A 26302-nucleotide genomic window follows, 5' to 3' on the forward strand; every position below is an offset into this window, starting at 1 on the left:
ACGACTAAACGGAACGAGATATGTCCGTCGCCTGGTCCGAAGCTACCTCCCAACCAAATTTCAGCCTAAACTGTTCAGCTGTTCTTAAGCTATAAGTAGGGTAACTAACACGACTTTCTTTTAATTTTTGAAGTGAGCAGTCAGATATTGAGGATTAAATTTATGGTAATGAAAGAAATTAAAACTCCATCATACCTATAAGCACAGTTTTGTGAGATTTTAAAAAATAGTTTTTTTTTTCAATATACATTTATTTACTTAAAGTCCATTGAAAGTTGGAAACCATAATATTAGGTTAGAAGCACCGAGGTCCTTGTGTTCGATATATGGGGCCTTAAAAACCTATGGTCCGATTTCGGCGATTTTTAGAATGGGGCTGCCACACTATTAACATAGTATTTATGCAAAGTTCTGCACCGATATCTTCACTAGTGCTTACTTTATATATTGTAAAGTAAACGATTCAGATCGTCTTCAAAGTTCTGGTATGTAGGAAGTAGGCGTGGTTGTGAAGCGATTTGGCCTATTTTCACAACATATCATTGGGAAGTAAGGAAACTATTACAAACCAAGTTTCATTGAAATCGGTCGAGTAGTTCCTGACATATGGTTTTTGACCCATAAGTGGGCGACGCCACGCCCATTTTCAATTTTGTAAAAAAATCTCAGTGCAGCTTCCATCTGCCATTTCTTATGTTAAATTTAGTGTTTTTGACGGTTTTCATTAGTGAGATAACCCACTTTTAGTAATTTTCAACCTAACCTTTGTATGGGAGGGGGGCGTGGTTATTATCCGATTTCAATTATTTTCATGATGTATGGTGACGTACGTAAGAGAACCGACTGCAGAAAGATTGGCTTATATATCTTATTTGGTTTGCGATATATATACAAATAATCGATTTGGGGGCGGGGACACGCCCACTTCCCCAAAAAAGTTACATCCAAATATGCCCCTTCATAGTGCGATCCCATGTTCCAAATTTTATTTCAATAGCTTTATTTATGGCTTAGTTATGACACTTTATGTGTTTTCGGTTTTCGCCATTTTGTGGGCGTGGTAGTGGTCCGATTACGCCCATTTTCGAACTTAACCTTCTTATGGTGCCAAGAAATACGTGTTCCAAGTTTCATTAAGATATCTTAATTTTTACTCAAGTGACAGCTTGCACGGACGGACGGACGGACAGACGGACATCCGTTATGTGGACAAAACTATAATACTCTCGTAGCGACTTTGTTGCTAGCAACTTTGTTGCGAGAGTATAACTAGACAAGCTCAACCAGGTGATTGAGTTGTTTTGGTGAAACGTTGCTCTTTACTATTAGTCAGGCATATCTCTTCTTTTTAGACGTGATTGATTACAGGATTGTACTAAAGCATTCCCCAATGGGTTTGGGTGATCACGGAATTTAGATATATATTTCAATCTGCTGTCCTCTACTTCTTTCTTTACCATGGGGATACCAATATCTTTATGGATATTATCATTGCGCATGTACCATGGTGAGCACGTGATTGTTCTAAGCATTTTCGATTGGATTCACTTCTTGCAAACTAGTTGGATGACCTTCAAACAACATAAACTAACCGCCCTTAACAAGCATTCATTCACACATTAAGCTTAGCTTAAAGAAGCTCTCTGCAATGCATTTGAATGAGAAAATTGTCGCTTAAACGGCGTATGTTAATAGCTTTTCGATGGCATTGCGCGTTTGCGTTTTTGATTTCCTCTTTGTCTTCCACCCATCGATTTGAATTGTATAAAAGACACATTCGGTTAGTCTACATATCAGTTCAATTCCGTTTTCGGTATTTGTAGCAATCAAATCAAACTAATCAAACAACAATGGCATTCAAAGTAAGGATTTATGAAGATACCAAACATTAGGATACAACTAAAAATTAATTTTTTTCTCTTCTTCGTAGTTCATCGCCTTCTTCGCTCTCTGCGTCGCCGCCGCCAGCGCAGGTGTCATCGCCCCAGCTGCTCCTTTGGCCGCTGTAGCCGCAGCTCCATTGGCTGTTGCCGCTCGCGTTGAGGAATACGACCCTCATCCACAATACACCTACGGTTATGATGTACAAGATGCTCTCTCCGGTGACTCGAAGACCGCTGTGGAGACCCGTGATGGTGGTATCGTCCAAGGTCAATACTCTCTGAATGACGCTGATGGTTACCGTCGTATTGTGGACTACACTGCCGACCCAATCAACGGTTTCAACGCTGTTGTCCGCCGTGAACCTTTGGTTGCCCCCGTTGTTGCTGCTGCTCCAGTCGTTGCTGCCCCAGCTCCAGTTGTCAGAGCCGCTGCTCTCGCCGCACCCGCACCAATCGTCGCTGCTGCCCCAGCTCCCGTTGTCAGAGCCGCTGCCTTCGCCGCTCCAGCTCCCCTCGTCGCCGGACCAGCAGTAGTGAGAACCCAATTCGCTTCTCCCCTCATCTCTTACGCTTATTAGAGAAGTCGGTCTGAACATTTGCCATTAGTTGTTAATCATGAATACGAACTGTGACTAAATTTTAAACATAAAAACATATAATCTAAATATGGTCTTTAATTTATTGGCTTATATCGACTATTAGACAGTATTGGAAATATTCGACGCATCCGCCAGCGGAAAAGACAAAAAAGAATTAATCAAAAGAAGTTTCCTTCTATTTTGGATATAAAACAAATTAGAGTTTAATAAATTTGTTTACCATAATATTGGTCACCTTTCGATATTAAACTTTACAGAACAATCTTTGGGTTTCCATAACGTTGTTTTCGTAACAAGTAAGGAACTTGCATGACTTATTGTATGTGTAAAATCATAATTTAGGTATATGGTGTCTCGGGCCAGACAGTAGCCAGTATTATCAGGAAAACCATCCCCAAAACTTGGTTAAGGTATCTCCATAATTTATCGCTATTTTCGGAAGCAATTATCTATAGGCACTGAGGTTCTCATGATGGGTATCTGAGGCCTTGAAAAATAATAGTCCTATTTCGGTGCCACACGCCACGATATCTTCATTGGTGCTTGATATGTACAAATATTGTAGAGTGTAAGGTCAAGTAAGTCATATTGAGTTATAAATTGTATTCTATATGAAGTGGTTGTAAACCGATTTGGCTCATTTTCAGGTTGATAAATATATACCGTCCACCTCGTTCTAAAATTACAGATAACGAATTTAAAGACTGACTAGGGTATTGATTTCTAGCTGGTGAATATTACAATGCAAAACACATGTATGTACTTTGACTCACATCTTATTAATCCGAAAGGACGAAAGCTGTACCATACCATTATGAATGAGTTCAACAACCTTGATATAACATCTCCTGGCAAAGTGACATACAGACCCAGTGATCGTAACAAAATACCAGAATTAATCGATTTCGCTGTAATCAAAAATATAAATATATAAATATCGTTGAGCCACAAGTGGGTCTAAAATCTCCCAAAACAAACTGGTTAACATACTAAAAATATGGCAGTAGCCCCATAAATATTAATTTAAAAATAAGACGGGTCTATTAAGACTTCATCTTCTGAAATTATTAGTATCATAAAGCTTGATCCAAAAAAGTCGCCTGGACACGATAATATTTCCCCAAAAATCCTAATTGACTTACCACATACATATTTCAATAACAGTATTCTCTTCGCTTTTTAAGGTTATTCTCAGTTTCGGATACTATCCAATTTTATGGAAAATGTTTTGCAGATCATCATGATAGATAAACATAGGAAAGACTTAACACAGATTCATATAGACCAATCAATCTTCTATCCTATCTATCTAAAATATTTAAAAATGTGTTACTGTTCCCTTTTCTTTACGAACATAATTAAGTGTTGTAATATTTTCTTAGCAAACGTCAAATCATCCTCAATCCAATCAACTGTCAAAGTCGAGCAGGACGTTTGATATTATAGTCTCACTCCAATGACATGAAGACGGTATATATGGTTCAAGCTTCTTTTGATATAATTGTGCTTAATTTTTTTCTCAAAAACCATCTATTTGATAAATATATTTATTATTTGTTTTAAATTTTCATAGTTTCAATTCGTCTCGTTATTCACAGTCAAATGACTCGCCCAGAATTACAAAGTTGTTACTTGAATTAACGTAATTGTAAGTACCCGTTTTCTATACTTCTTCGACTACTACAATATCTCTAAGAAATAGGCCGAAATTAAAAATTTCTTGGAATATTAACGAACTCATAATTCCATATACAAGTATATGTACATTTACACTTGCTTTTGTTGTGGACAACTCACACTTACGAATGTAATACTAAATTATAAGGTAAATTTATTAAACATGTTGGTATTATGACAAAAGCTTTTGATTTACATCAAGAAGCCAAGCAACCGCATACATAATGATATTATTCACATAGGTCACATACTTCCAAATCAGTAATTAGATCAAAATCAATGCGTTGCTAACCGAGGGAGTCAGACAACAATGTCACCATAATTACAATTAACATAAATACTCAGCACGAAAATATGTGGGTAGCCTTCATTTGCTTTTGAACCAACCTCCCTCTTCAACAAGCATGCATTCACATGTTAAGCTTAGCTTAAAGAAGCTATCCGCGTTGCATTTGTATGAGCAAATTGTCGCTTAAATGGCGTAAGTTAATAGCTTTTCGGTTTCATAGCGCGTTTGCGTTTTTGATTTCCTCTTTGTCTTCCACTCATCGAATTGATTTGTATAAAAGACCCATTCGGTTAGTCTACAAATCAGTTCAATTCCGTTTTCGGTATTTGTAGCAATCAAATCAAACTAATTAAACAACAATGGCATTCAAAGTAAGGATTTATGATACCAAATATTAGGATACAACTAAAAATTAATTTATTTCTCTTCTTCGTAGTTCATCGCCTTCTTCGCTCTCTGCGTAGCCGCCGCTAGCGCTGGTGTCATCGCCCCAGCTGCCCCATTGGCCACTGTTGCCGCCGCTCCATTGGCTGTTGCTGCTCGCGTTGAGGAATACGACCCACATCCTCAGTACACCTACGGTTATGATGTGCAAGATGCTCTCTCCGGTGACTCGAAGACCGCTGTGGAGACCCGTGATGGTGGTATCGTCCAAGGTCAATACTCTCTGAATGACGCTGATGGTTACCGTCGTATTGTGGACTACACTGCCGACCCAATCAACGGTTTCAACGCAGTTGTCCGTCGTGAACCTTTGGTTGCCCCCGTCGTAGCTGCTGCTCCAGTCGTTGCTGCCCCTGCTCCAGTTGTCAGAGCCGCTGCTCTCGCCGCACCCGCACCAATCGTCGCTGCTGCCCCAGCTCCCGTTGTCAGAGCCGCTGCCTTCGCCGCTCCTGCTCCCCTCGTTGCCGGTCCAGCTGTAGTGAGAACCCAATTCGCTTCTCCCCTCATCTCTTACGCTTATTAGAGAAGTTGGTCTGAACATTTGCCATTAGTTGTTAATCATGAATACGAACTGTGAATAAATTTAAACATAAAAACATTTACCGTTTCTCACTATTTTTTTACGTTATGCATGATGGTAGCATTAGCGATTCGAAGAAAGTAGTGTCTTCGCCTGAAAAGTGATAATTTTAGCGCACTTATTAGACAATTCATTGAATAATTCCAAGATGCATTTAGACCACCACAGATATAGCGATTCTGTTCAAGACACGTCGAGTCCCATATTTCTTAATAGTTCAAATAGAGGACATTAAAGAAATGATCTCACAATAAGATTTAAAACATGGAATTAACCTTTTTAATAATTTTCGTTTATTTGAGTTCATTATATCCAATCAAATACAATTTTTTAGTAAACATATGAAACATGTGGAGCTGTAAAAGAAGTCTTGACCACTGCTGGATGGGCCTCCGTATGAATGGCGTGATGAGTAATGACAGCTGGCGATGTCTTCAGTAATGTGGTGGCTGCGGGCGCGGCATGAACGTAATGAGTGGCTGGCGACAAATGAACAGCGGCAGCCGGGGCATGGTGGATGACTGCATGGGTGGCTGGAGCGTGATGAAGCAAAGTGGGAGCAGCATATGCGCGATAATATGTGGGTGCGACAACCGGTGTCACATAAGACTTCTGTGTCAACTGTTCGTACTTTGGTGCAATTGGTGCTGGTAGGCTGACTGGGCTAGCAGGAGTTTCGGGTTGCTCCTGAGCATCAACTATTTTCGGCTGTTGCAAAATCTGTGGTGCTGCAGTGGCAGGAGTCAAGAGTTTGAGAGGCTCGCTCAACAGTTCGCGGCGCACAGTAGCCTTGAAACCATTCACAGCATCGGCGGTGTATTCAACAATGCGTTGATAGCCATCAGCCTCTTGCAGCGAGTATTGTCCCCTGACCACATCACCATCGCGTTGCTCCGATTGTGACTTAACGTCACCAGTAACGGCGTCTTGCACATTATAATTAAAGCTATAGCTGGGGTAGGCGTCATAGCCATCGCCCTTTTCCTCGGCCGCATTTGCGAAGACTGCCACAATAGTGAGGGCGATGAAGCAACAGTAGTTTACTTTGAATGCCATTTCGTTGATGTTAAGAATATTGGATTTTCTTGTTAAATTATGCAACTTTGTAATTCAAGCACAGTTGAAGCTGAACTGATGAACTTACAAATTGTAGCAACCATTTTATAGTAATTTCCACAACGCACTGATCAGCCTATTTTCACGCTTGACCCAATGCCGCAGCAATCAAAGGAACAATTACCAGGCTGCGAGCACATGTGGCAAGGTCAACGCATGCAAAGAGATTCCGAGATGCAACGCGACATTGAGTGTTCATGTTCCTATGTATGTGTGTGTTGGTGTGTATTCTGCTCATTGGTGTTGTGCGCACTTAAGATTGTGCTTATCACGTCCCATTTGCACATGCACTCATCAACACCATCTGCATCTGCGCATCTCTGCGCCAATATCAGCGTTGTCATTGCGTCTTCAGTGTCGTCGCAACACGCAACCTGTTCCCTTTACCTACGTCACTGTCATTGCTGCTTCGCAGTCGAAAAGGTATCGGTTGTCGGCAGAACTGTGCCAAAGCACACGAATGACTTGTGCATAGCTGTATGCAAAAACAAAATTAAGAGCATGCAACGCCTGCTGCCACAATTAAAAGCCGCTCGGTCAATAATTCATTTTATTAAATTTAATGTTAACAACCGTGTAATGTGCGTATAATTAATAAAGTCTAAATAAATTTAAATAAAATAAGCAAACAAAAAATATTTATCTAAGAAGATACTTTACCAATTCGCAAGGAACTTATATTCAAATGTACAAACATGCATATATGTTAATATTAGATATTAATTATAACTGCACTTAATTTATAAATAATTATTATTATATATATAAGTTTATAAGTTTATACACCTACATATATATACATATATGTAATTGTGTTGTTAATTGTTTCGCTTGAAGCATGAAACAGTAATAATAGCCAAAGAACAATTTTAGAATGTCAGAGCATTGGTCTCTTACAGCTACAGCAACATCTTTAACGAGGAGTGTTCAAAAAATAAAGAGAAGTTTCGATTTTGAAAAAAATATTTATTCATTCGTCTATATTAATGTTGTCTCTTTCAAAATAGTCCCCTTTTAAAGTTCTTCCATTTTTTATACTCTCGCAATAAAGTTGCTAAAAATAGTATTAATGTTTTGTTCACATAACGGTTGTTTATCTCACCCAGAAATAAAAGAATATATATAAATGATCAGGATGACGAGTGGAGTTGAAATCCGGATGTCTGTCCGTCCGTCTGCAAGTGATAACTTATGAGAACTTTGGTAGTGAAAACGTGAGAAACCGAAAACATATTAAGTGCCATAACTAAACAATAAATAAAGTTATACAAGTAATTTGGTACTAAGGAAAGCACTAGGAAGGGGCATATTTGGATGTAATTTTTTTGATAAAGTGGACGTGAACCCGCTCTTATTATGATTTTTGTACATATCTCGTAAACTACTAAAGGTATATCAACCAAACTGTTTAGAGTCATTTCTTTTAGCACCTTTCTTATATAGTTCAAAAATGGAAGAAATCGGATTATAACCACGCCCACCTCCCATACAAAGGTTATGCTGAAAACTACTAAAAATACTTTAATTCACTAAGGAAACCCCACTTATGGGTCAAAAACCATATCTTCGAAACTACTCGACCAATTTCAATGAAATTCGGTACATAACATTCCCCTGGCATCCCAATAATATGTTATGAAAATAGTCCAAATCGGTTCACAACCACGCCTACTTCCCATATTAAAGAACTTTGAAGTCGAAATAGGAACATAAATATTCAAGGCCACAAATATAGAACATGACGCGCTTCGAATAAATTATTTTACCGAAAATATAGGTAAGTATCTCAGATATTTTGAAGAAATTCAAAGGGAATATTTTTCATCTAACAATATGTCTCCTTGCCACAAATGAGTGAAATCGAGTCAAAACCATAGCTCTCATATACGTAATGTTAGGGGTTTGAAACTTTCAATGGATTTTATACTATATACATATAATAGCTGAATATGTGATCCAAATTGTGTGTTATACTAATAAAATTATAATTGCGAGAGTATAAAATGTTACACCCGAACTTAGCCCTTCCTTACTTGTTAGTATAAAGGTTTTCGTATAATAAACTTTTGAAAAAATAATATTTTTTGTATCCGTCGCACTCAAAGTTTCTAGCAGGTTTAAAATCCGTATGTGCTAAAGTGTTATTTGATTCCAATTTATCAATATCATCAGTCAATTCCAGCAAAGCTGAGAATTCCTCAACTTTCAGTTAATAATATAATTTGTACATACACAAACACACACAAAATATTTTAAGCCATAAATATAATAAAAAATAATCTAACTTCTTTTCCTAAAAGTATGTTAACAAATATCTGTATACACTAAAAATACTGATTACGCAATTAGCTCAAGCCTAAAAGTATGCTACATATCAAAACAGTTGCACTAAGTGCAGCCATTTTCACTAAACCCCCGATTAGACCATATTCATTACACAAGCGCATAAATACACAGTTATTATAATGTTTTACACAAATAAGATTTCGAATAAAAAAATATATAAAATATATTGTAATGTTTTATTTTTCTATAATTTCCATATTTTTTGTTTGTTATTTAGCAGTCTAACCTTAAAATAATGAAATACTTTTTTAGAAATGGCCTCCGACGGCAAGAATAAATATGCTTGAAAAGTCTATTTGCGTTGAAGCTGCTTCTAAGAAGCATAACACTGGTTCCAAGAAGCAAATTTTATGAGATCAAATCGAGATCATCGCATAAAGAAGAGTTTCGGTAAATTCGCAGGCAGCTCCATTTTCTCGCATCACCATATAAACACTAAAGTTTCCAGTATTTTTTGTTTTATTGAAACACATTTCAGTTTTGAGCAAAATAGTATCAAAATTTCCATAATTTAATTTATATCAAAAAGCTCTTAAATATAATCACACGTTCCTTCATTTCATATTTATATAGTATTAATATGTATACATCCAGCATTCAGCTTTGTTACACTCACTTTTTTAACTCGTGTCTAAAATTATTTCCACGAATCTGTTTATTTGACAAGCACAAAAAATATAAAAAAGCAATACATAATTTTATCTGCTAATTTTTATCACTGTTCCTTTTGAATTTATTTGACGGCGGAAAAATTAAAAAAAAATAATTTTATCGAATTAAACACTCGCAGCATTTAGCATCACTTCATTCGCACACGAGTGAGTCCTTAACACGGATATACAGCATCAGTACGGTTGTAGACAAGCCGGAGTTCCATCTTGCACGCACACATTCCACATGTCATAATTTCGCCAATGGCCGCAGAGTCATTTCGAACGCTTCTCATTGGTTACAGCGTGCACGGCGCTAATATAGTGTGCTTGCTCTAACATGTGTATGAGTGTGAAATACCAGTCGTCGACCATTTCTTTACCTGTAATCACATGAGCGCTTACAACAGCACAAACATACGCGTACATATGTATGAGTGTGAAGGTATTAATTGTTAACACTATCAAAATACCCAAAAGTACATTTCCAATTTGTTTCATATAATAGTTTTTCTTTTTCGAACATAATGGTTTACATTAGTCAGAAATGTATCTGTGTATGTGGTTATTTAGAAATGTATATATGTATGTACTATTGCACATATATATGTATGTAAGTATGTATGGCCATAATGTCTATACAGATACTTATGTAAGTGTATATACTAGATTAATTCACTCTGTTGGTTTTTTCTAATTAATATTTCGATTTCTCCCTGATCTTTACCCTGAAAATATACAATAATTAAAGATTGCACTGTTTACCATTTCCTATGATTTTAATGCCTAAATTTAAATATAATAACTATCTAATTAGATAACTATCTCCAGTATATATGAGAGGATCATAAGATATCTTATTTCCAGATAACTGAACTAAATAATTGCCTAATCTATGGATAGAAACACCCCGACATACTCTCCAATAAAAAGGTAAAATCAATGCCTTACTCAGCGGGATATATTCTTCAAAATATATATGCCTTTATCCTTATATTTTAAAGTCAGAATTCTTCTTTTGCGAGATTTAGGGACTTAAGGAAAATAAGTACTGAAGAAGATAAATTCATCGAATTTGACTTCATTGGAATTACCACTACATTATTTGTTCTGAGTACGTAAGAGATATCATCCATAGAATCAATCAACAACATCCATGGATAATATGAAAAATATAGAATATAATATACATATATTTATTTAAATTGCTGTGTTTCTGGTAAATTTGACAGCATTAGAAAGAGGTTTAATTGATATAATAGAAATTTTAAGACCATAGAGTGGATAAATTATTTGAGATCATTGATAAAAAATATATGGGGACAAAGCTAATTTTTAGTATCAAATGCTTTTATACTAAAGAAAATATTATCCATGCATTTTATGGATATATCTCTTTCACTGACCGATAGAGGAGGAGGAGACTAGGATATGGATGTAACTTCCATACGGGTTATAGCCCATATTAACCAAATTTTGCACCAAATAAATCTATACTCAATCAAAATGTATATTTCATTTCATTAAGACTCGTCATTATGAGTACCAGAGAAAGGTATGTATATACCGACTTATTCTATTTTTGGCATTAAACAAAATTATGCGCAAGAAAACTACTAAACCCCAAAAAAATACCGAGCGACATATTTACATAGTTTCATAAACATATCTCATTCATAAGGACAGAGAAAAGTACAGCTAATATGTATCTCGATTATTATTAAGCCCAGCCCCGTACCTACAACGACTCCATTAGTCTCAGCACTCTGAAGAAGAGAGTGAATGCGCTCCTTGAATATGTGAGGCCCAATATACTGATCCTGCTCCTGTGAATTGTCACTCCTCCATCCGTAACATCTCGTGGATAGTTCACCAACTACATAGTTCATCGGCCAATTAATTTCCTGCTATACCTTTGAGCTCCCGCGCCCATATTATGTGGACTCTGTTATTCATTGTTGGTCTGTCAATACATTCTCTGACCAAACGGTACTTTATCTCGTATGAGGATTGAATAAAACAATAATACTAAGCGATAGTATAACAAAGCTTCTTTGATGTTTGATTTTTTATGAGAGAAAACATACAAACTTCGTCCATTACTGAAAAATATTTATGAAGAAAGACGTTCCCATTGGAACGCTTATGTCCGGATCGAAGTTATGCCTAATTAAAAAAGAACCTATACACGGCAAGCGTACCTATACACGTGATTGAAGCGCGTCCCGTGTGGTATTTTGAGATTCAAATACAAGTTTCTATACAAAAACCATTCAGTTCTCCTCTGAAGTAAGTTAATTATTTCTAAATAATTTGTAGTTTTCATGAATCTATGCATTTTTAAGAATTTATAATTTAGAAAAACTTGAGTATGATAATGAAAGCACCGCATCTGAATAGTCCAATGAAGTTAATAAAATTAATACTTCAGATAGTAGTTATGACTGCAAGTTTACAAAAATCGTTGAACATAATATTGTATCAGTATTTGAAGACGTTACAGCTTGGTCAATACTTAATGTAGGCTTTCAGTGCGTGACTATTCAAGCTTACCGTAATTTTCATTTCAGGTAATATTGCACATTCTAAAAATTTTCCAACATAGCCCTTTTATTTGCATAAAATTATGCACGACAGTATGGTTCTAATATAAATTGTTAAAAAGAGCGAGTACGACTCTTTGGAACATTAGATTGACGATTTGTTAATATCTCGAATAAATGTGACGAAACCCGAATGACAAGTTGTGTTTTGTTCGTTTCTTTTTGATCCTATATTGAAAACTGAAAACTGCGGTTGTGCGTAGGGTTTATGCCCCACCACTTAAAAAGGAATCACCCAGTAAAAAATCGAAAATCCCATAACATAACATAGTGTAATAACATAAAGCTACAGATATCCTTTCTAAACCGCCATATGTTCCAACACCTCTAAGCACCCTGAAGTGTTCGTATTTATACCTCATGTGGGACTCACACTCAAATTGTAATAATTTTATATATTATATTTATATGAAAAAATTGTTGAATAAGAAGTATTTGTTATATATTATTTGATTATATAAGTTCAAAATAAATGCCTGGCCAAACATGTAGCAATCTGGATATAAATATCAAATTTGGTATTAAACTGGAGCTAAATATTCTTAAATGGTAAATAATTGCGTTCGATTTATGGCTAAGGCTAGATTACTATATTCCCCTAGTTTGTTTTTGTATAAAATTTAATATTGCAAATGAAAACGAACATTAACATCTATATAATAATGATAATTAATTTCGAACATAAATATTAGAAATACATATTTTTGTGTATGCATTAGGGCTCTTAAAATTATTCGATTAACCTGAAAACCAATTATTCGAATATCCGGTTTGTAACCGTTCGTACGAATATTAACCGGTTAGCACTATTCGGTTAGTCGCAATGTTCCGACTATTTGTATAGTCGTTCTACTGCGGTTATTCGAATAGTTATACAGTCACTATTCGAATAAATGAAAATTGTTTGCAATCTAAAAGCCTTTGATTTTGCGTATTCCAGCCACTTTATCAGAATCAGACAGGATGTACTCCATTGCTGGAATCATTGTGACACCACGTAGAAGCTGCTTGCAAGCAAGAAATGTTAACCTTTTAACATTCTTATATTTAAATAGACGTTTTATGAGAAATAGTGATTAAATACATTCGCCCAGTTGAAATGGTTAAAAAGTAGTTTGTCATTACTTAATGGTTTCCGTGAAATCATTGTTATTTTTCGTATTTGAAAGAGAGTTTTTTGTTAGTTTTCGTGTTTCACTTTTTTCAATAAAAAAAAAATTAATGAACTTGCACTATTCGAATAGTCAACAACGAACGGTTAACCGAATAGTCGAAAATGAGCGGTTAAAGGAATAGTCGATGACTGACGACTATCCGAATAGTGCAAACCGAATATTATTATTCGAATAATGCCCTATTCGGTTAATTCGGTTAGTCGATTAGTCGAATACCAAGAGCTCTAGTATGCATACATCCGTTGAAAATTATACAAACAGATAATATTTTAATATTTTACTTTTTACGAGTGTGGTACATTGGAAGTATGTTCAAGAAATTCAAATACATCTTTGCTAAGAAAATGGAGACTATATGTATGTATGTACATATATACGTAAATACAATAACAATGGAATGGTTGTCAAATTTATTTCTAACATCATAAATGCCGCAAATGAACAGAAAACTTTGTTCCATGTTCAATTTGTATAAGTGACAAGATATAAAAAAGCAAAAACAAAAACAAAAAATGGAACAAAATTTTATGAAAAGAGAAAATAATTCAAAGCAGAACAAATGGTGGCGGTGGAACTGTTGTCACTGCCACTACGTACGAGTATGCAGCTACCAGCGTCGCCGCCTTTGACATTCGGCGCCAAAAACTTTAATCCATCAATTATTTTTACACAAATTACCATTGTAAGTCGTCACTACCAGCGCACGGCCCGAAAAGGGGCGACGCAGCTACAGTAACGTAGCGTAAGTAAGTAAAAGGCCAAGCAGTCAACCAATACAACAACAGCAACATGCCAAGCGCCAACCTCACAGTGGTAGCCCCATACCGTATTGTGTCGCATAGCAAAGTTGTGGGGAACTTATCAAACCGACGACAAATTGATCGACATTTCGTGTATCACTGACCGCCATCCACCAGCCGCCAACCGCTAAGCGTCTCCAAGCGCAGTTACACGTTTTTGGTAACAAAGTCTGACGAATTGTCAACTGTCATTAATGAGACGACATTCAACTGATTTCGAATGTGGTCGGCATCTCTTACCACTGGACTACATATATACATACATAACTGGAACTCGTGCGTGGCGCTAGTAATACAGCTGCAGGTTGGCTTAATGAGATTTCTGTGCCAAGTTGGCGACACACCAACTCCAGTGTGTAAATGCATGTGCATTGGATTTGAGCGACATTGTCGCGCCACAGCTATAAAACCGTTGGCCCAGCTACCGCAACAATAGGGCCACCATGCATGATTTGACCATATTGATTGATTCTATCGCTGACACTGAGCTCACATTTACGCGACTAAGCCCAAAGTACACAAAGTGTGGCGGCTGGCGCTGCACTCTATTACATTGCGTAAAGCCTCCCGTAATAATGTCTATCAATGGTACTCCAAACTGAAGTTATCGATTAGCGTTATTTACGTACTCGTCGGTTAGACTGGCACCAACAGGTGTTTAAAGCATTAAAAGACTGTGGGAATGCATAACTAAAAATCCACTGTCAACAGTATAAAACAATTGAAATTGTTTATTATATGTAAATATGTATGTTGAGAGTTCTAATTTAATTTTAATTGCTTACGGTACTTGTGTTCTTGCTCGAGAGTACTCTTTTATAAGCGATCGACGTAGGATTAAATCTGATTTGGCAGCGATCAATAATAATCCGCAATAGCCTCCACAATTTGTACTTCATTAGATTAATATCTTCAAACTATTATCCCCTGAGCCGATTTAGAGTCCATTTATCTTGGATTAGGTTTTAGGAAATCCTTTCAACTCTCAGTGATGAGTGTTACAACTAACAACTTCAGCAATCACTACGGTGTACTAGTACTCATATCGCCATTACGTGAGATTCCAGGATTTATATTACAAGCATGCTTTGGACCTTACAATTTAGCAGCATTGGAAGACGTATAACGCCAAAAAAAATATGAGGAACTGGAAGCATTACTCGTTGAAAAAAAAGGAATTTTTGCAACGGGTAGTTACTGGCAATGAAAAATATATCCATTAAGACAACTATAAACGCAAATATTTATATATGAAGCCTAAAAGACAGTGGCTGGGAAGCCTTGTCTCTATAGTCCAAACCTTGTAAGACCATTCACATCAGAACAAGGTAACAAGAATCTTGATATCTTGATGCATTCTTCGTCGTTAAGTCGGCTCAGTTCTTTTAAGATGGAATCCACAAATTGCCAGAAAAACTGGAAAATATTATAGCTTCAGATGGACAATACTTTGTAGTAGTTTAGTAATACAATCTTACATGCTTAAAATTTTAAGAAAAAAACCGAACGAATATGTATTGAATACATAAAGGGCTTCTCAAAAGGGACGCTACAAAAGTAAACGGATAGGGACAGTAAACGACGCCATGTTTTTCCCGCTCTTTTGGCATTTCTCTTCAGTAAGATTAGCCATTTGTTTATTGAAAGATATACGATCCTACAACTAGTCGAAAATGTTAAGATTTATTATCGAAATTCGGAGTCAGTGGCCTCTACATCCAATTTATGGTCATCATAATCGTCCTGTCTGACCGCTCAACGATAACCCAATATTTTTGGTCCGAATTGAATGATATGGACTTGGACAATATGTGGTTCCAATAAACGCCACAAGCCACACAGCGGATGTCATAATCGATTTATCGAAAACCAAGTTTAGTGAACGTGTTATCTCACGAAAATTGGGTTCAATGTCCGCACTTCTGCAAGCGTCCCCGGTGGCCATGCAAAAGAAATCGAGTCCCATATATAATGGCACTTTCACATGAATAAAAAATTTCATTGATATCCTAAACTGTTGTTTAATTTACATCATTTAATTTTAATTTTGTTTTAATAAAAAAAGCTGTTGCAGCGCTCTTATTGAAAGATCCTGTACATAAAATCAGTGATAATACTGAATTACGTAAACTTGTAATTATATAACAAGAACGTCACTGTTGACAGTCATAACTTCGAAGTTGTAGATAATTTCGTATACCTGGGAACCAGTATCAACAACACCAACAATGTCAGCCTCGAAATCCAGCGCAGAATAACTTTTGCCAACAGGTGCTTCTTTGGACTGAGTAGGCAATTGAACAGTAAAGTCCTCTCTCGACGAACCAAAATCAAGCTCTACAAGTCGCTTATCATTCCCGTCCTGCTTTACGGTGCAGAAGCTTGGATTTATGGTCCTCAGAACATTGGCAACGGCGATTACCACAGAGGATGGAATGATGAGCTGTACGAGTTATACGACGGCATTGACATAGTTCAGCGAATAAAAACACAGCGGCTACGCTAGCTAAGTCATGTTGTCCGAATGGACGAAAACACTCCAGCCCTGAAAGTGTTCGATGCAGTACCCGCCGGAGGAAGCCGAGGAAGGGGAAGGCCTCCACTCCGTTAGAGGGACCAGGTGGAGAGCGACCTGGTTACCCTTGGGATATCCAACTGGCGCCGAACAGCGAGGGAAAGAGAGGAGTGGCGCGCTCTCATCGATTCGGCTATAAACGGCTAAACGGTTGAACGCCAATCACATACATACATACATACAATAATTTTTACATAACGGTTATAAAATTTACAAAGAAGGTGTTTTCCTCACATTTCCACTAATTGCAATTCTATATAGTGTAAATATGTAAGCAAACAAAATTATTGGTTTACTAACTCGTACTGCACATGCCAATGTATATATATATGTATATGTATATATATATATATATGTATGTACATACAAAACTGTATGACTTTATCCTTACTTCTTTCGAAACATGTTAATCCAGCCCAATGGAGCCCAACCAGAAATTACCATACCACATCGCCGTATGAATTACTGACAGAAGTTTTCAAAATGTCAATCATATACGTCTTTAGATAAAGACACCAAGCCACAAGACAGAGGACACAAGACAAACATACTCGTACACCGTGCACAAAAGGAAATAGTTGTCCATGGTATGAGGATGATATTTGAAAGGTGTGCGCAAAACAGGAGGAAACAAAATTGAGATATCGACGCGCAGTGAACAGTAGGTACCAATAAAACAATAGCAACAACAGCAGCAACTGTCGGAGCAATAAGTGAGATAAAGTATCGCGCCGTTATGACGAAGTGGCAAGCGGTGCGCCCACAGCAGCCAAATAACTGAGTGCGCAGATCCTTAAGCTGGAGCTGGAGTTGAACTGCATTCCAGCCACAAGCATATCCATATGTAGGTGCACACATATGCTAAAGATTCCCACTGTGCTGTGCAAAAAAAAAACGATTTCTCTGAATGCCAATCCATGGGGCATAGCTGTCGGACGCGTAAATTGCACATGACATGTTAAACAGCAGCAGCAACAACAACAACAATTTAGCGAAAGAGGTTTTCCTGCTGCCGCTGCCCCAAAGGTTCGATATCATAAGCTTAGCATTTAGGCGAGTTAGTTTGTAAGTGCCTTAGTATATACATATGTAAATGTGTGACGTTGTGACCAGCATCTGCTTCCAAAGGGGGACACCAACTGCGTGATCGCCGCACTGCCAATTACTGCACCTTGAAATTTCGTGACCACAATTCCTACACTAGGATATGAATATTTAAACAAATTATTTTTTTTCACTGCGCATTTTTTTGTTTGTATCCCTTTTTACGTTGGCGTAACTGTCATAGAAATATTTTTTGTCAAAGGTAAGCCAACAAAAACAAAAAAGTATGCAGTGTTCAGGGGCGTTGCAAGCAAATCCCAAAATAACAACAAAACAACCGGTTCGGCTTTAGTGACTAATTCCTAGCCAGAAAAACTACTGAACAGCAACTACGCACGTACTAGCTAATAGCAAAAATAAAAACAACAACACCATACAATGGTTGGTGTGTACATATATACTTATTGGAAAAGCAAATACGCTGACATTTGTGGATTCAAAAAAAAAAATGTTTTGCTTGCTGCTGGTTTCAGACTTTATCACAAGAGCCATTTGACTCACTACCAACATATGACAAATGCTTGTTGCGACAAATATGCCATTCCACTCACACGCAGGCTGTTTCGCCAGCAACTCGTGTGCTATTAGAGAGAGATGGTCGCAGCTCCGTTCGTTTGTCGCAAAGAGGCGGAGCTCGTCCAACCGGGTTTTCGGCGGCTTATCAGCTGGCGGTGGTGGGACAGTGATGTTTGTTGTGCTCGCATTGGTGTTGGCGTTGGTGGTTGCAGTGGCCGGCCGTGTAGTTCGCCAGCAATCGTGCTCTGATTCAGTTACGATTTGGTTGTGCGGTAATAATAAATATAGAGTGTTCTGTGAGCGCGTGTCGTTCGACGAATTTAACGAAGAACTCATACGCAAAGTGCGTGTAACGTGTGACTTGGTAGTAACGAACTCGTTTATTTCTATAGTATGTGCTCGCAAGCACTACAAAAAAGTGTGTAAACAAATTAAAAAATTGCTTAATTTAAGTAAATAAAAGTACTTAAAAAAATCAGCTAAACGCGATGAGCTGTCACAAGTGTTTTGTGTTTTTGTACTGTTAGCAAATAATCAAACGTTTAGTTAGAAAAATAAATTGTGTTTCAATTTGTGTGAAACGTAAGTTTTTGCATAAACCAATAAGCCTGTCTTATGCAAAATCAAAGTGTTGAAAGTGAAAAGTGTAAACATAAGCTAGTTTCTAGCATTTAAGGACTTTAGAAAACTAAATAAAATTAAAATAAATTATATTAATTACCGTTAAACCCTTGCACCTGTGTTGTATATTTAGTAACTCACTCCAACTTGGCTGATTTTCAATATGATGGACATTAGCAGCATGTACGGCAATCACCATCCACATCATCAGAATAGCTATCATGCCAATAGCGCTGCCAGCGCCGCCGATATGGCAGCGGTAGTCTCCTCAACGGGTTACCCGAACGCTTATTTTCCCGCTGCAGCCGCTGCGGCAATGCCAACGCATCACCATCAGCCCCACCATCAACACCCATTGGGTTATGCTGGTTACGTGACGGACGGTTCGTCACCGAACTATTACACGCAGCAACAACAACAATTAACGCCGCCACCAGCACAATTGCAACATGCTTCTGCTGGTCTAAATCAAAATGCTTCAGCTAGCTCCCAACTCCAACAGCAACAACAACAACAATCGCAAGCGCAGCAACAACAATCCATCTACCCTGCACACGCACATCTTTTCAGTCCAAGTGCCGCGGAATACGGTATTACAACATCTTCAAGCGCTGGCGCGGGCGCTGCTTCGGGCACACCGCTACATCCGTCAAGTCATTCGCCAACAGATTCCTACTATGAAAGTGATTCGGTACATTCCTATTATGCGACGGCTGCCGTGGCAGCAATACCACCTGCGACTAACTCGCCAACATCCGCGTCCAACGCGGTGCAAATCAATCCAACAGCGCCCATTGATGCGCCAATCATAAGCTCCGAAAATGGTTTAAGCTACACCAATTTGGATTGCCTATACAATCAAAATGCGCCACAGCAACAACAAATGCAACACGGCTATGCTGCTTTGCCCTCAAACAATATTGTTGGTGGCGGCGCTAATGTAGAGGAAAAATACGCTGCCGTCTTGCACTCCACATACGGCGCCTCTGGTTTACCCTTCGACGAACCCCTAATGCAGCAAGCCATGTCAGCAAGTCAACAGCAGTCACCACCTCAGATGTGGCATCATCAGCATATGGGTGGCGGTTACTCCATGGATGCCGGCATTCCTATGGAATCGTTGGGCATGCATCCCTTGAATATGGCGCACATGCAAACGGTGGCGCCACCCCAACATCCGCATCAGCATCAAACACAAGCACAACAACAACACATGCAGCAACATCAAGCGCAATTGCAACAACACGGTTCGCCAAATGGGCCGTGCATAAGCGCGCGCAGTCAGCAAGTTGTCTCGCCCGACTGCACGGGATTGCCCTCATCGCCGGGCTCCGCATCCAGTCAAGCGGGTGGCTCACACAACAAATCGCCGAATCAAGCCAGCAATCTGCCCACGTATAAATGGATGCAGTTGAAGCGAAACGTACCCAAACCACAAGGTGAGTGAGAGTTCTTGGAATTCGATTTTTGTGAAGATGTGGGAGAGAATTCAGTTATGCTTCAAAACTAAGAAGAACCAAAAGTTATCCAGAAAGACTGAAAGCATAATCGGAACAATTCAAAGAATAATTTTTTTCTATATTGCATCAGATTCTAAAACCTTTCATTCAAAAACATAAAAAATATTATTAAACAAGTTTGTTTACTATTTTCATTAACCTTATACCCACACTCGTACAAACAAATATAACGGCGATTTAGTTTGGTCACCGCTAAGGCCGCAATCTGCTTGCCTTGCTCTTGAGATAGTCGTTATCGTATTATCGAAAATCAAGTTATAATTAATATAATAGAATGTAATGCACACGTGGTAGCTTTTGCAGCCAAAGCGATAAGAGATACTTAAGCTGGAGGTGATATTATGAATATTATTATGAAATAATTCACAAATCTTTACTCGTTTTAAACGTAGTTCCTCGACATACAACTACTTAGGTACTTGGGTACTTATGAAAACAACAACAAAGTAATTTTGAAGACTTTTGAAGACACACATATTTGCTTTTTGATTTCTTCTACACCCTCACTAAACACCATTTGTAGTGACTCGGCAAAAGAAGAAAGTATTTTAGTATCTACATTCCAGCAAAAAATTTGTATCTTGATATGAAAGTTCTTCAAAATGACCTTGTCAACAATTAAATTTTAAGTTTCCCTAGTAATATAATTATTATTTTATTCTTTGATTCTTTGTAAGCTTCGACCTGCTGAACCATACACCTTCATCTAACTCTGTTTTTGCCATATTCCTCCAATTTTTCAGTTAAAGTTTCTTCAGTTCTTCAATTAATGCACCAATTCATCTTGACCTTGGCCTTCCTCTTCTTCCTCTTTCCATATCGTTCCATCCGTTCTTGAAACATAAGCTAGCCATCTTATTCAACCATTAATTAGCTAGTCAAATTCGTTATTCCAACTTATCCTCTACTTCCAGTTTCCCTAGTATATAGCATATAATTTTCATCTATATAATCTGTAGAGCCGTTGAGATTAGAGATTGGCTGACGATCACCAGTAAAATTTTATTGTAGATAAGTTTTGAAAGTTCTTGAAGTCTTTAGGATCTTCTCCTCAAGAGTTCTGTTTGTTGGACAAAGCTTAAAACAAATTTTTTTTACACATAATTTTATAAAAACTTCCCGATTTGTCCAATTGCTTTTTGTTAATTCAGTCATGACCTCATTATAATCCTCTACCTTTCAAATTCGATATAACACCAAGTGTCCAATGTCGCATAATTTCTACGCTCTAATTCTAGTTGGGAATTTTTTAAATATTTGTAGAATTTAACTTGAATAAAGTAAAGCTTTTAGGTAATAATTAAATAAAAATCAATAATTAAGCTTCAATTAAAATTTTGAAAAACTTAACAGGTTCAAATTGGTTATATACTAAAAACTGCTTTAGGAACTGGCTTAATATTACTCAATATGGTATAAGTTTTATCTCTAGCCCCAACAAATCAGATTTGAGTACAAGAACACATATGCACATGTAAGACAACTTCGAAACAAAAACACAATGCCAACAACAATCAACACAACAATTAAGAAAACAAGCAAAAGATGACGCTGGCAATTGATTGACAGGCAAGATATTTCGCTAACCAGCGGACGTCCAACCGAGGGTATGTCACCTAAAAATAAAAATCTCATACGCGAATGCCAAACACACACATATACACCTACATACAGTTATAGTATATGCGCATAAATGCAAAATCATATTTCCCGCAATGTGGAAGAGAACCGCGCCTCTGCACCGCTTTGGCCTTTGCGTTTGCATCTTAGACTTTGTCACACCACCGCGCCGTTTTAGAATGACTGAACGTTTTCGTGAATTTTGCATATTTCAGATAATTTTGTCAATTCTGTGCAGTCAGGTTGTCACTTGTCAGGAATTCGTGCGAATAAGTCAAAATTAGCTCGTTGACTCGGAATGTCTAACTCATCAAGACGTTACGAGAAATGTGTGATTGTTGGGTGGGAGGAATGTGGTTGAAGAAAGAAAGACATTTCACGCTATAAAAGAGGAAATTCGAAAATAATTTCATTTATTAGCTATTTCAGTTTGACAATAACATTACAATTATAATCCGCACTAATTTCGTAAGCGAAAAATGTAAAAGCCCAAAAAACCTGTGTGAACTGTTTATGGGTGCTAAAAAGTATCATTTACATGAATCGTAATGTGTAATTAATGAGAACGCCACACTCAACCAGTCAGCTCCGTCAGGGAAGATGGTGACGCCAATAAGTAATTGCCGCATTGTGGTCACTTGTGCGTGTGTGTGTTTGTACATATGTATGCGCGCAGTAAAAGCGAGCCAATATATATATATATATATATATATATATATATATATATATATATATATATATATATATATATTTGGCGTAGGAACCGCTTTAAGCGATTATAGCCGAATCCACCAGAGCGCGCCACTCATTCCTCCTTTTTGCTTTTTGGCGCCAATTGGAAACACCAAGTGAAGCCAGGTCACTTTGCACTTGGTCTTTCCACCGGAGTGGAGGTCGTCCTCTTCCGCGGCTTCCTCCAGCGGGTACTGCATCGAATACTTTCAGAGCTGGAGTGTTTTCTTCCATCCGTACAACATGACCTAGCCAGCGTAGCCGCTGTCTTTTTATTCGCTGAACTATGTCAATGTCGTCGTATAAATCGTACAGCTCATCGTTCCATCGCCTGCGGTATTCGCCGTTGCCAATGTTTAGAGGACCAAAAATCTTGCGCAAAACCTTTCTCTCGAAAACCCCAAGAGTCGTCTCATCGGATGTTGTCATCGTCCACGCTTCAGCGCCATACATCAGGACGGGAATAATGAGCGACTTATAGAGTTTGATTTTGGTTCGTCGAGAGAGGACTTTACTTTTCAATTGCCTACTCAGTCCAAAGTAGCACCTGTTGGCAAGAGTGATTCTGCGTTGGATTTCAAGGCTGACATTGTTGGTGTTGTTAATGCTGGTTCCCAGATAAACGAAATTATCTACAACTTCAAAGTTATGACTGTCAACAGTGACGTGGGAGCCAAGACGCGAGTGCGCCGACTGTTTGTTTGATGACAGGAGATATTTCGTCTTGTCCTCATTCACCACCAGACCCATACGCTTCGCTTCTTTATCTAGTCTGGAAAACGCAGAACAAACGGCGCGGTTGTTGCTTCCGATGATATCAATATCATCGGCATACGCCAGGAGCTGTACACTCTTGTAGAAGATTGTACCCTCTCTATTTAGTTCTGCAGCTCGTATTAAAGCGAGCCAATAATACATGAAAATCAGATAAAAAGGAGAACTCGAAAAGGCACATATATTTTTTTTTGTACTGATCTGGAAGTCAAGTTGCTTGTCAAATAAATGATTATTGAAATGTGCTGCAACAGGCAGCCGAACTGTCGTTGCAACGCTGACTCTGACAACGACTGCAATTGATGAACAGTGGTACGAGGTGGATAATATTGTGTGTAAAATAAAGAAGTTAAAAAATTAAAATTAAAATTAAAATTAAAATTGAAATTAAAATTAAAATTAAAACTAAAAACTAAAAACTAAAAACTAAAAACTAAAAACTAAAAACTCAAAATTCAAAACTAAAAACTAAAAACTAAATACTAAATACTAAATACTAAATACTAAATACTAAATACTAAATACTAAATACTAAATACTAAATACTAAATACTAAATACTAAATACTAAATACTAAATACTAAATACTAAATACTAAATACTAAATACTAAATTCTAAATACTAAATACTAAATACTAAATACTAAATACTAAATACTAAATACTAAATACTAAATACTAAATACTAAATACTAAATACTAAATACTAAATACTAAATACTAAATACTAAATACTAAATACTAAATACTAAATACTAAATACTAAATACTAAATACTAAATACTAAATACTAAATACTAAATACTAAATACTAAATACTAAATACTAAATACTAAATACTAAATACTAAATACTAAATACTAAATACTAAATACTAAATACTAAATACTAAATACTAAATACTAAATACTAAATACTAAATACTAAATACTAAATACTAAATACTAAATACTAAATACTAAATACTAAATACTAAATACTAAATACTAAATACTAAATACTAAATACTAAATACTAAATACTAAATACTAAATACTAAATACTAAATACTAAATACTAAATACTAAATACTAAATACTAAATACTAAATACTAAATACTAAATACTAAATACTAAATACTAAATATTAAATACTAAAAACTAAAAACTAAAAACTAAAAACTAAAACTAAAATTAAAATTAAGCTTTTAGAGTTTCATTCTTTTGATCAACCCATGAACACTGTGCCTTGACATAAAGCTATCGGTTTGCAAATATGGCTCATCCATCTGTCATGTCATTCCAGCCGTGGCTCAGTTAAGGAATAGCATAATCAGCACAATAATTGAAAGTGGTAGCCAATGTTATGTTCGAAAACATTCAAGCCGGTAGTAGATAGCTTATATACTCGTCTTAAAGCGTAAATTGCAATAAAAGACACACTGGTATTACTCGTACAACGTTCAATAGTAATCAAAGGTTTAAAAAATAATATTTTTTTTACACTGAATTGTCACTATAAAACTGGACTCATGGACCCTCAATTCGTTTTCAAGTGAAGATCAATATACTTCATACCAGTTCAAGTTGGGTATTTTTGGATTCATTTTTCATATAAATTTAAGAAAATGATTCCAATTCTTGATTTATTTGGTTCCAATACCATCTCATTTTGTTCTTATAAACTTCAAATTCTTTGAAATATCATATGTTTTTCGCTGAAGTATATTTTTATCATATACTTCAGCGATTTCTTCGACAACTATCTGTTAGTAAGAGTTTCAAATATATAGGTGGTTGTACATATATGTATATACTCCTTCCATCATTCTTACTATTTTTGCAACTGCATTACTATAAAACATTCACATCTAACGCTAACGACATATGACGAAATGCAAACTAGTCTCTACTAACAACAAATACAACTCAAATCGGCTATCAGACTTATATTTATAGCAAAGAATGCGTGACTAAACATTTTTCGAGCTCTCCTAATTAAATTAGTTATCAAACATCACAACAAATTAAATGTGAATTTAAAGTGCATAAAACGAAATATTTCGCCAAACGCAAACACACTGACACACCTTCACCAACAACACTTACAAAAACACTTTGATAAGTTTATCAGGTGCAATCTTGGAAGAAATGAAGAAAAATTTTATAAATCAACCCCATAGCTGTTGACTGCCGTTGAGCAAGTCGCTAATTAGAAGCGTACAATCAATTGATAACTGTTAACTACAGCGTATAAAATGACCGGAAGTTTCAGTTTATCAAATATCAAATATAACTGTGCACTATCTGCAAGAGGTAAACAAGTATGTTTTAAAAATAACTACTATTTGATAGGAGATATTTAAATGCTTGTTATTGAGGAAATAAGCAAATAAATAGGGAACAGCTTTTGTTGGAGTTTTAAAAAATAATTATTTTATTTCACACACTTTATTGGTATTGAGCGGCCTTCACTAAATGTCTCTACTAAATTAATTGGTAATTGAAATTTTTTTATTTTTTTATTAATTTTCTTTTTATTCTTTTTTATTTTAATTTTTTTATTATTACTATTTTTTTTATTTCTAATTTTTATTTTTTTTTCATTTTTTTATATTTTTTGTTTTTATTCTATACCCATTTGAAATGAGCAATCACGCAATGTTACTATGTTAGACACCCGTCATTGTCCCCTAACT

At 36.6% G+C, this 26302-nt stretch overlaps 4 protein-coding genes across 4 annotated transcripts in view; 3 read left to right on the forward strand and 1 right to left on the reverse strand.

Annotated features, from left to right (window-relative positions):
* Positions 1–1738: 1738 nt before the first annotated feature.
* On the forward strand, positions 1739–2534 carry LOC128919748 (larval cuticle protein A2B-like). Its single transcript, XM_011197082.3, has 2 exons — positions 1739–1862; positions 1931–2534. The coding sequence occupies exons 1-2, from the start codon at positions 1851–1853 to the stop codon at positions 2459–2461; spliced, it is 543 nt and encodes a 180-aa protein (XP_011195384.1). The 5' UTR covers positions 1739–1850; the 3' UTR covers positions 2462–2534.
* Positions 2535–4658: 2124 nt separating this feature from the next.
* Positions 4659–5490, forward strand: LOC128922469 (larval cuticle protein A2B-like). Its single transcript, XM_054233013.1, has 2 exons — positions 4659–4819; positions 4885–5490. Exons 1-2 carry the CDS (start codon positions 4808–4810, stop codon positions 5413–5415), a joined length of 543 nt encoding a protein of 180 aa, XP_054088988.1. The 5' UTR covers positions 4659–4807; the 3' UTR covers positions 5416–5490.
* A 258-nt stretch (positions 5491–5748) lies between these two features.
* LOC105220740 (pupal cuticle protein Edg-84A-like) lies at positions 5749–6756 on the reverse strand. The gene has a single exon (XM_011197204.2). The coding sequence runs from the start codon at positions 6526–6528 to the stop codon at positions 5803–5805; it is 726 nt and encodes a 241-aa protein (XP_011195506.2). The 5' UTR covers positions 6529–6756; the 3' UTR covers positions 5749–5802.
* An 11774-nt stretch (positions 6757–18530) lies between these two features.
* Positions 18531–26302, forward strand: part of LOC105220590 (homeotic protein labial) — a 29449-nt gene continuing 21677 nt past the window's right edge. Inside the window, exon 1 of the mRNA XM_011197038.3 lies at positions 18531–20417. Within this exon, the coding sequence (XP_011195340.2) occupies positions 19142–20417 (1276 nt within the window). The 5' untranslated portion in view covers positions 18531–19141. The remainder of the gene's footprint in view (positions 20418–26302) is intronic.

Source organism: Zeugodacus cucurbitae, chromosome 2 (genome assembly GCF_028554725.1).
Source record: "Zeugodacus cucurbitae isolate PBARC_wt_2022May chromosome 2, idZeuCucr1.2, whole genome shotgun sequence".
Lineage (NCBI taxonomy): Eukaryota > Metazoa > Arthropoda > Insecta > Diptera > Tephritidae > Zeugodacus > Zeugodacus cucurbitae.

What these genes read in the sequence shown, in the direction of transcription:
- LOC105220740 (XM_011197204.2), bottom strand. Translation starts at nt 6,528, where the DNA reads ATGGCATTCAAAGTAAACTACTGTTGCTTCATCGCCCTCACTATTGTG.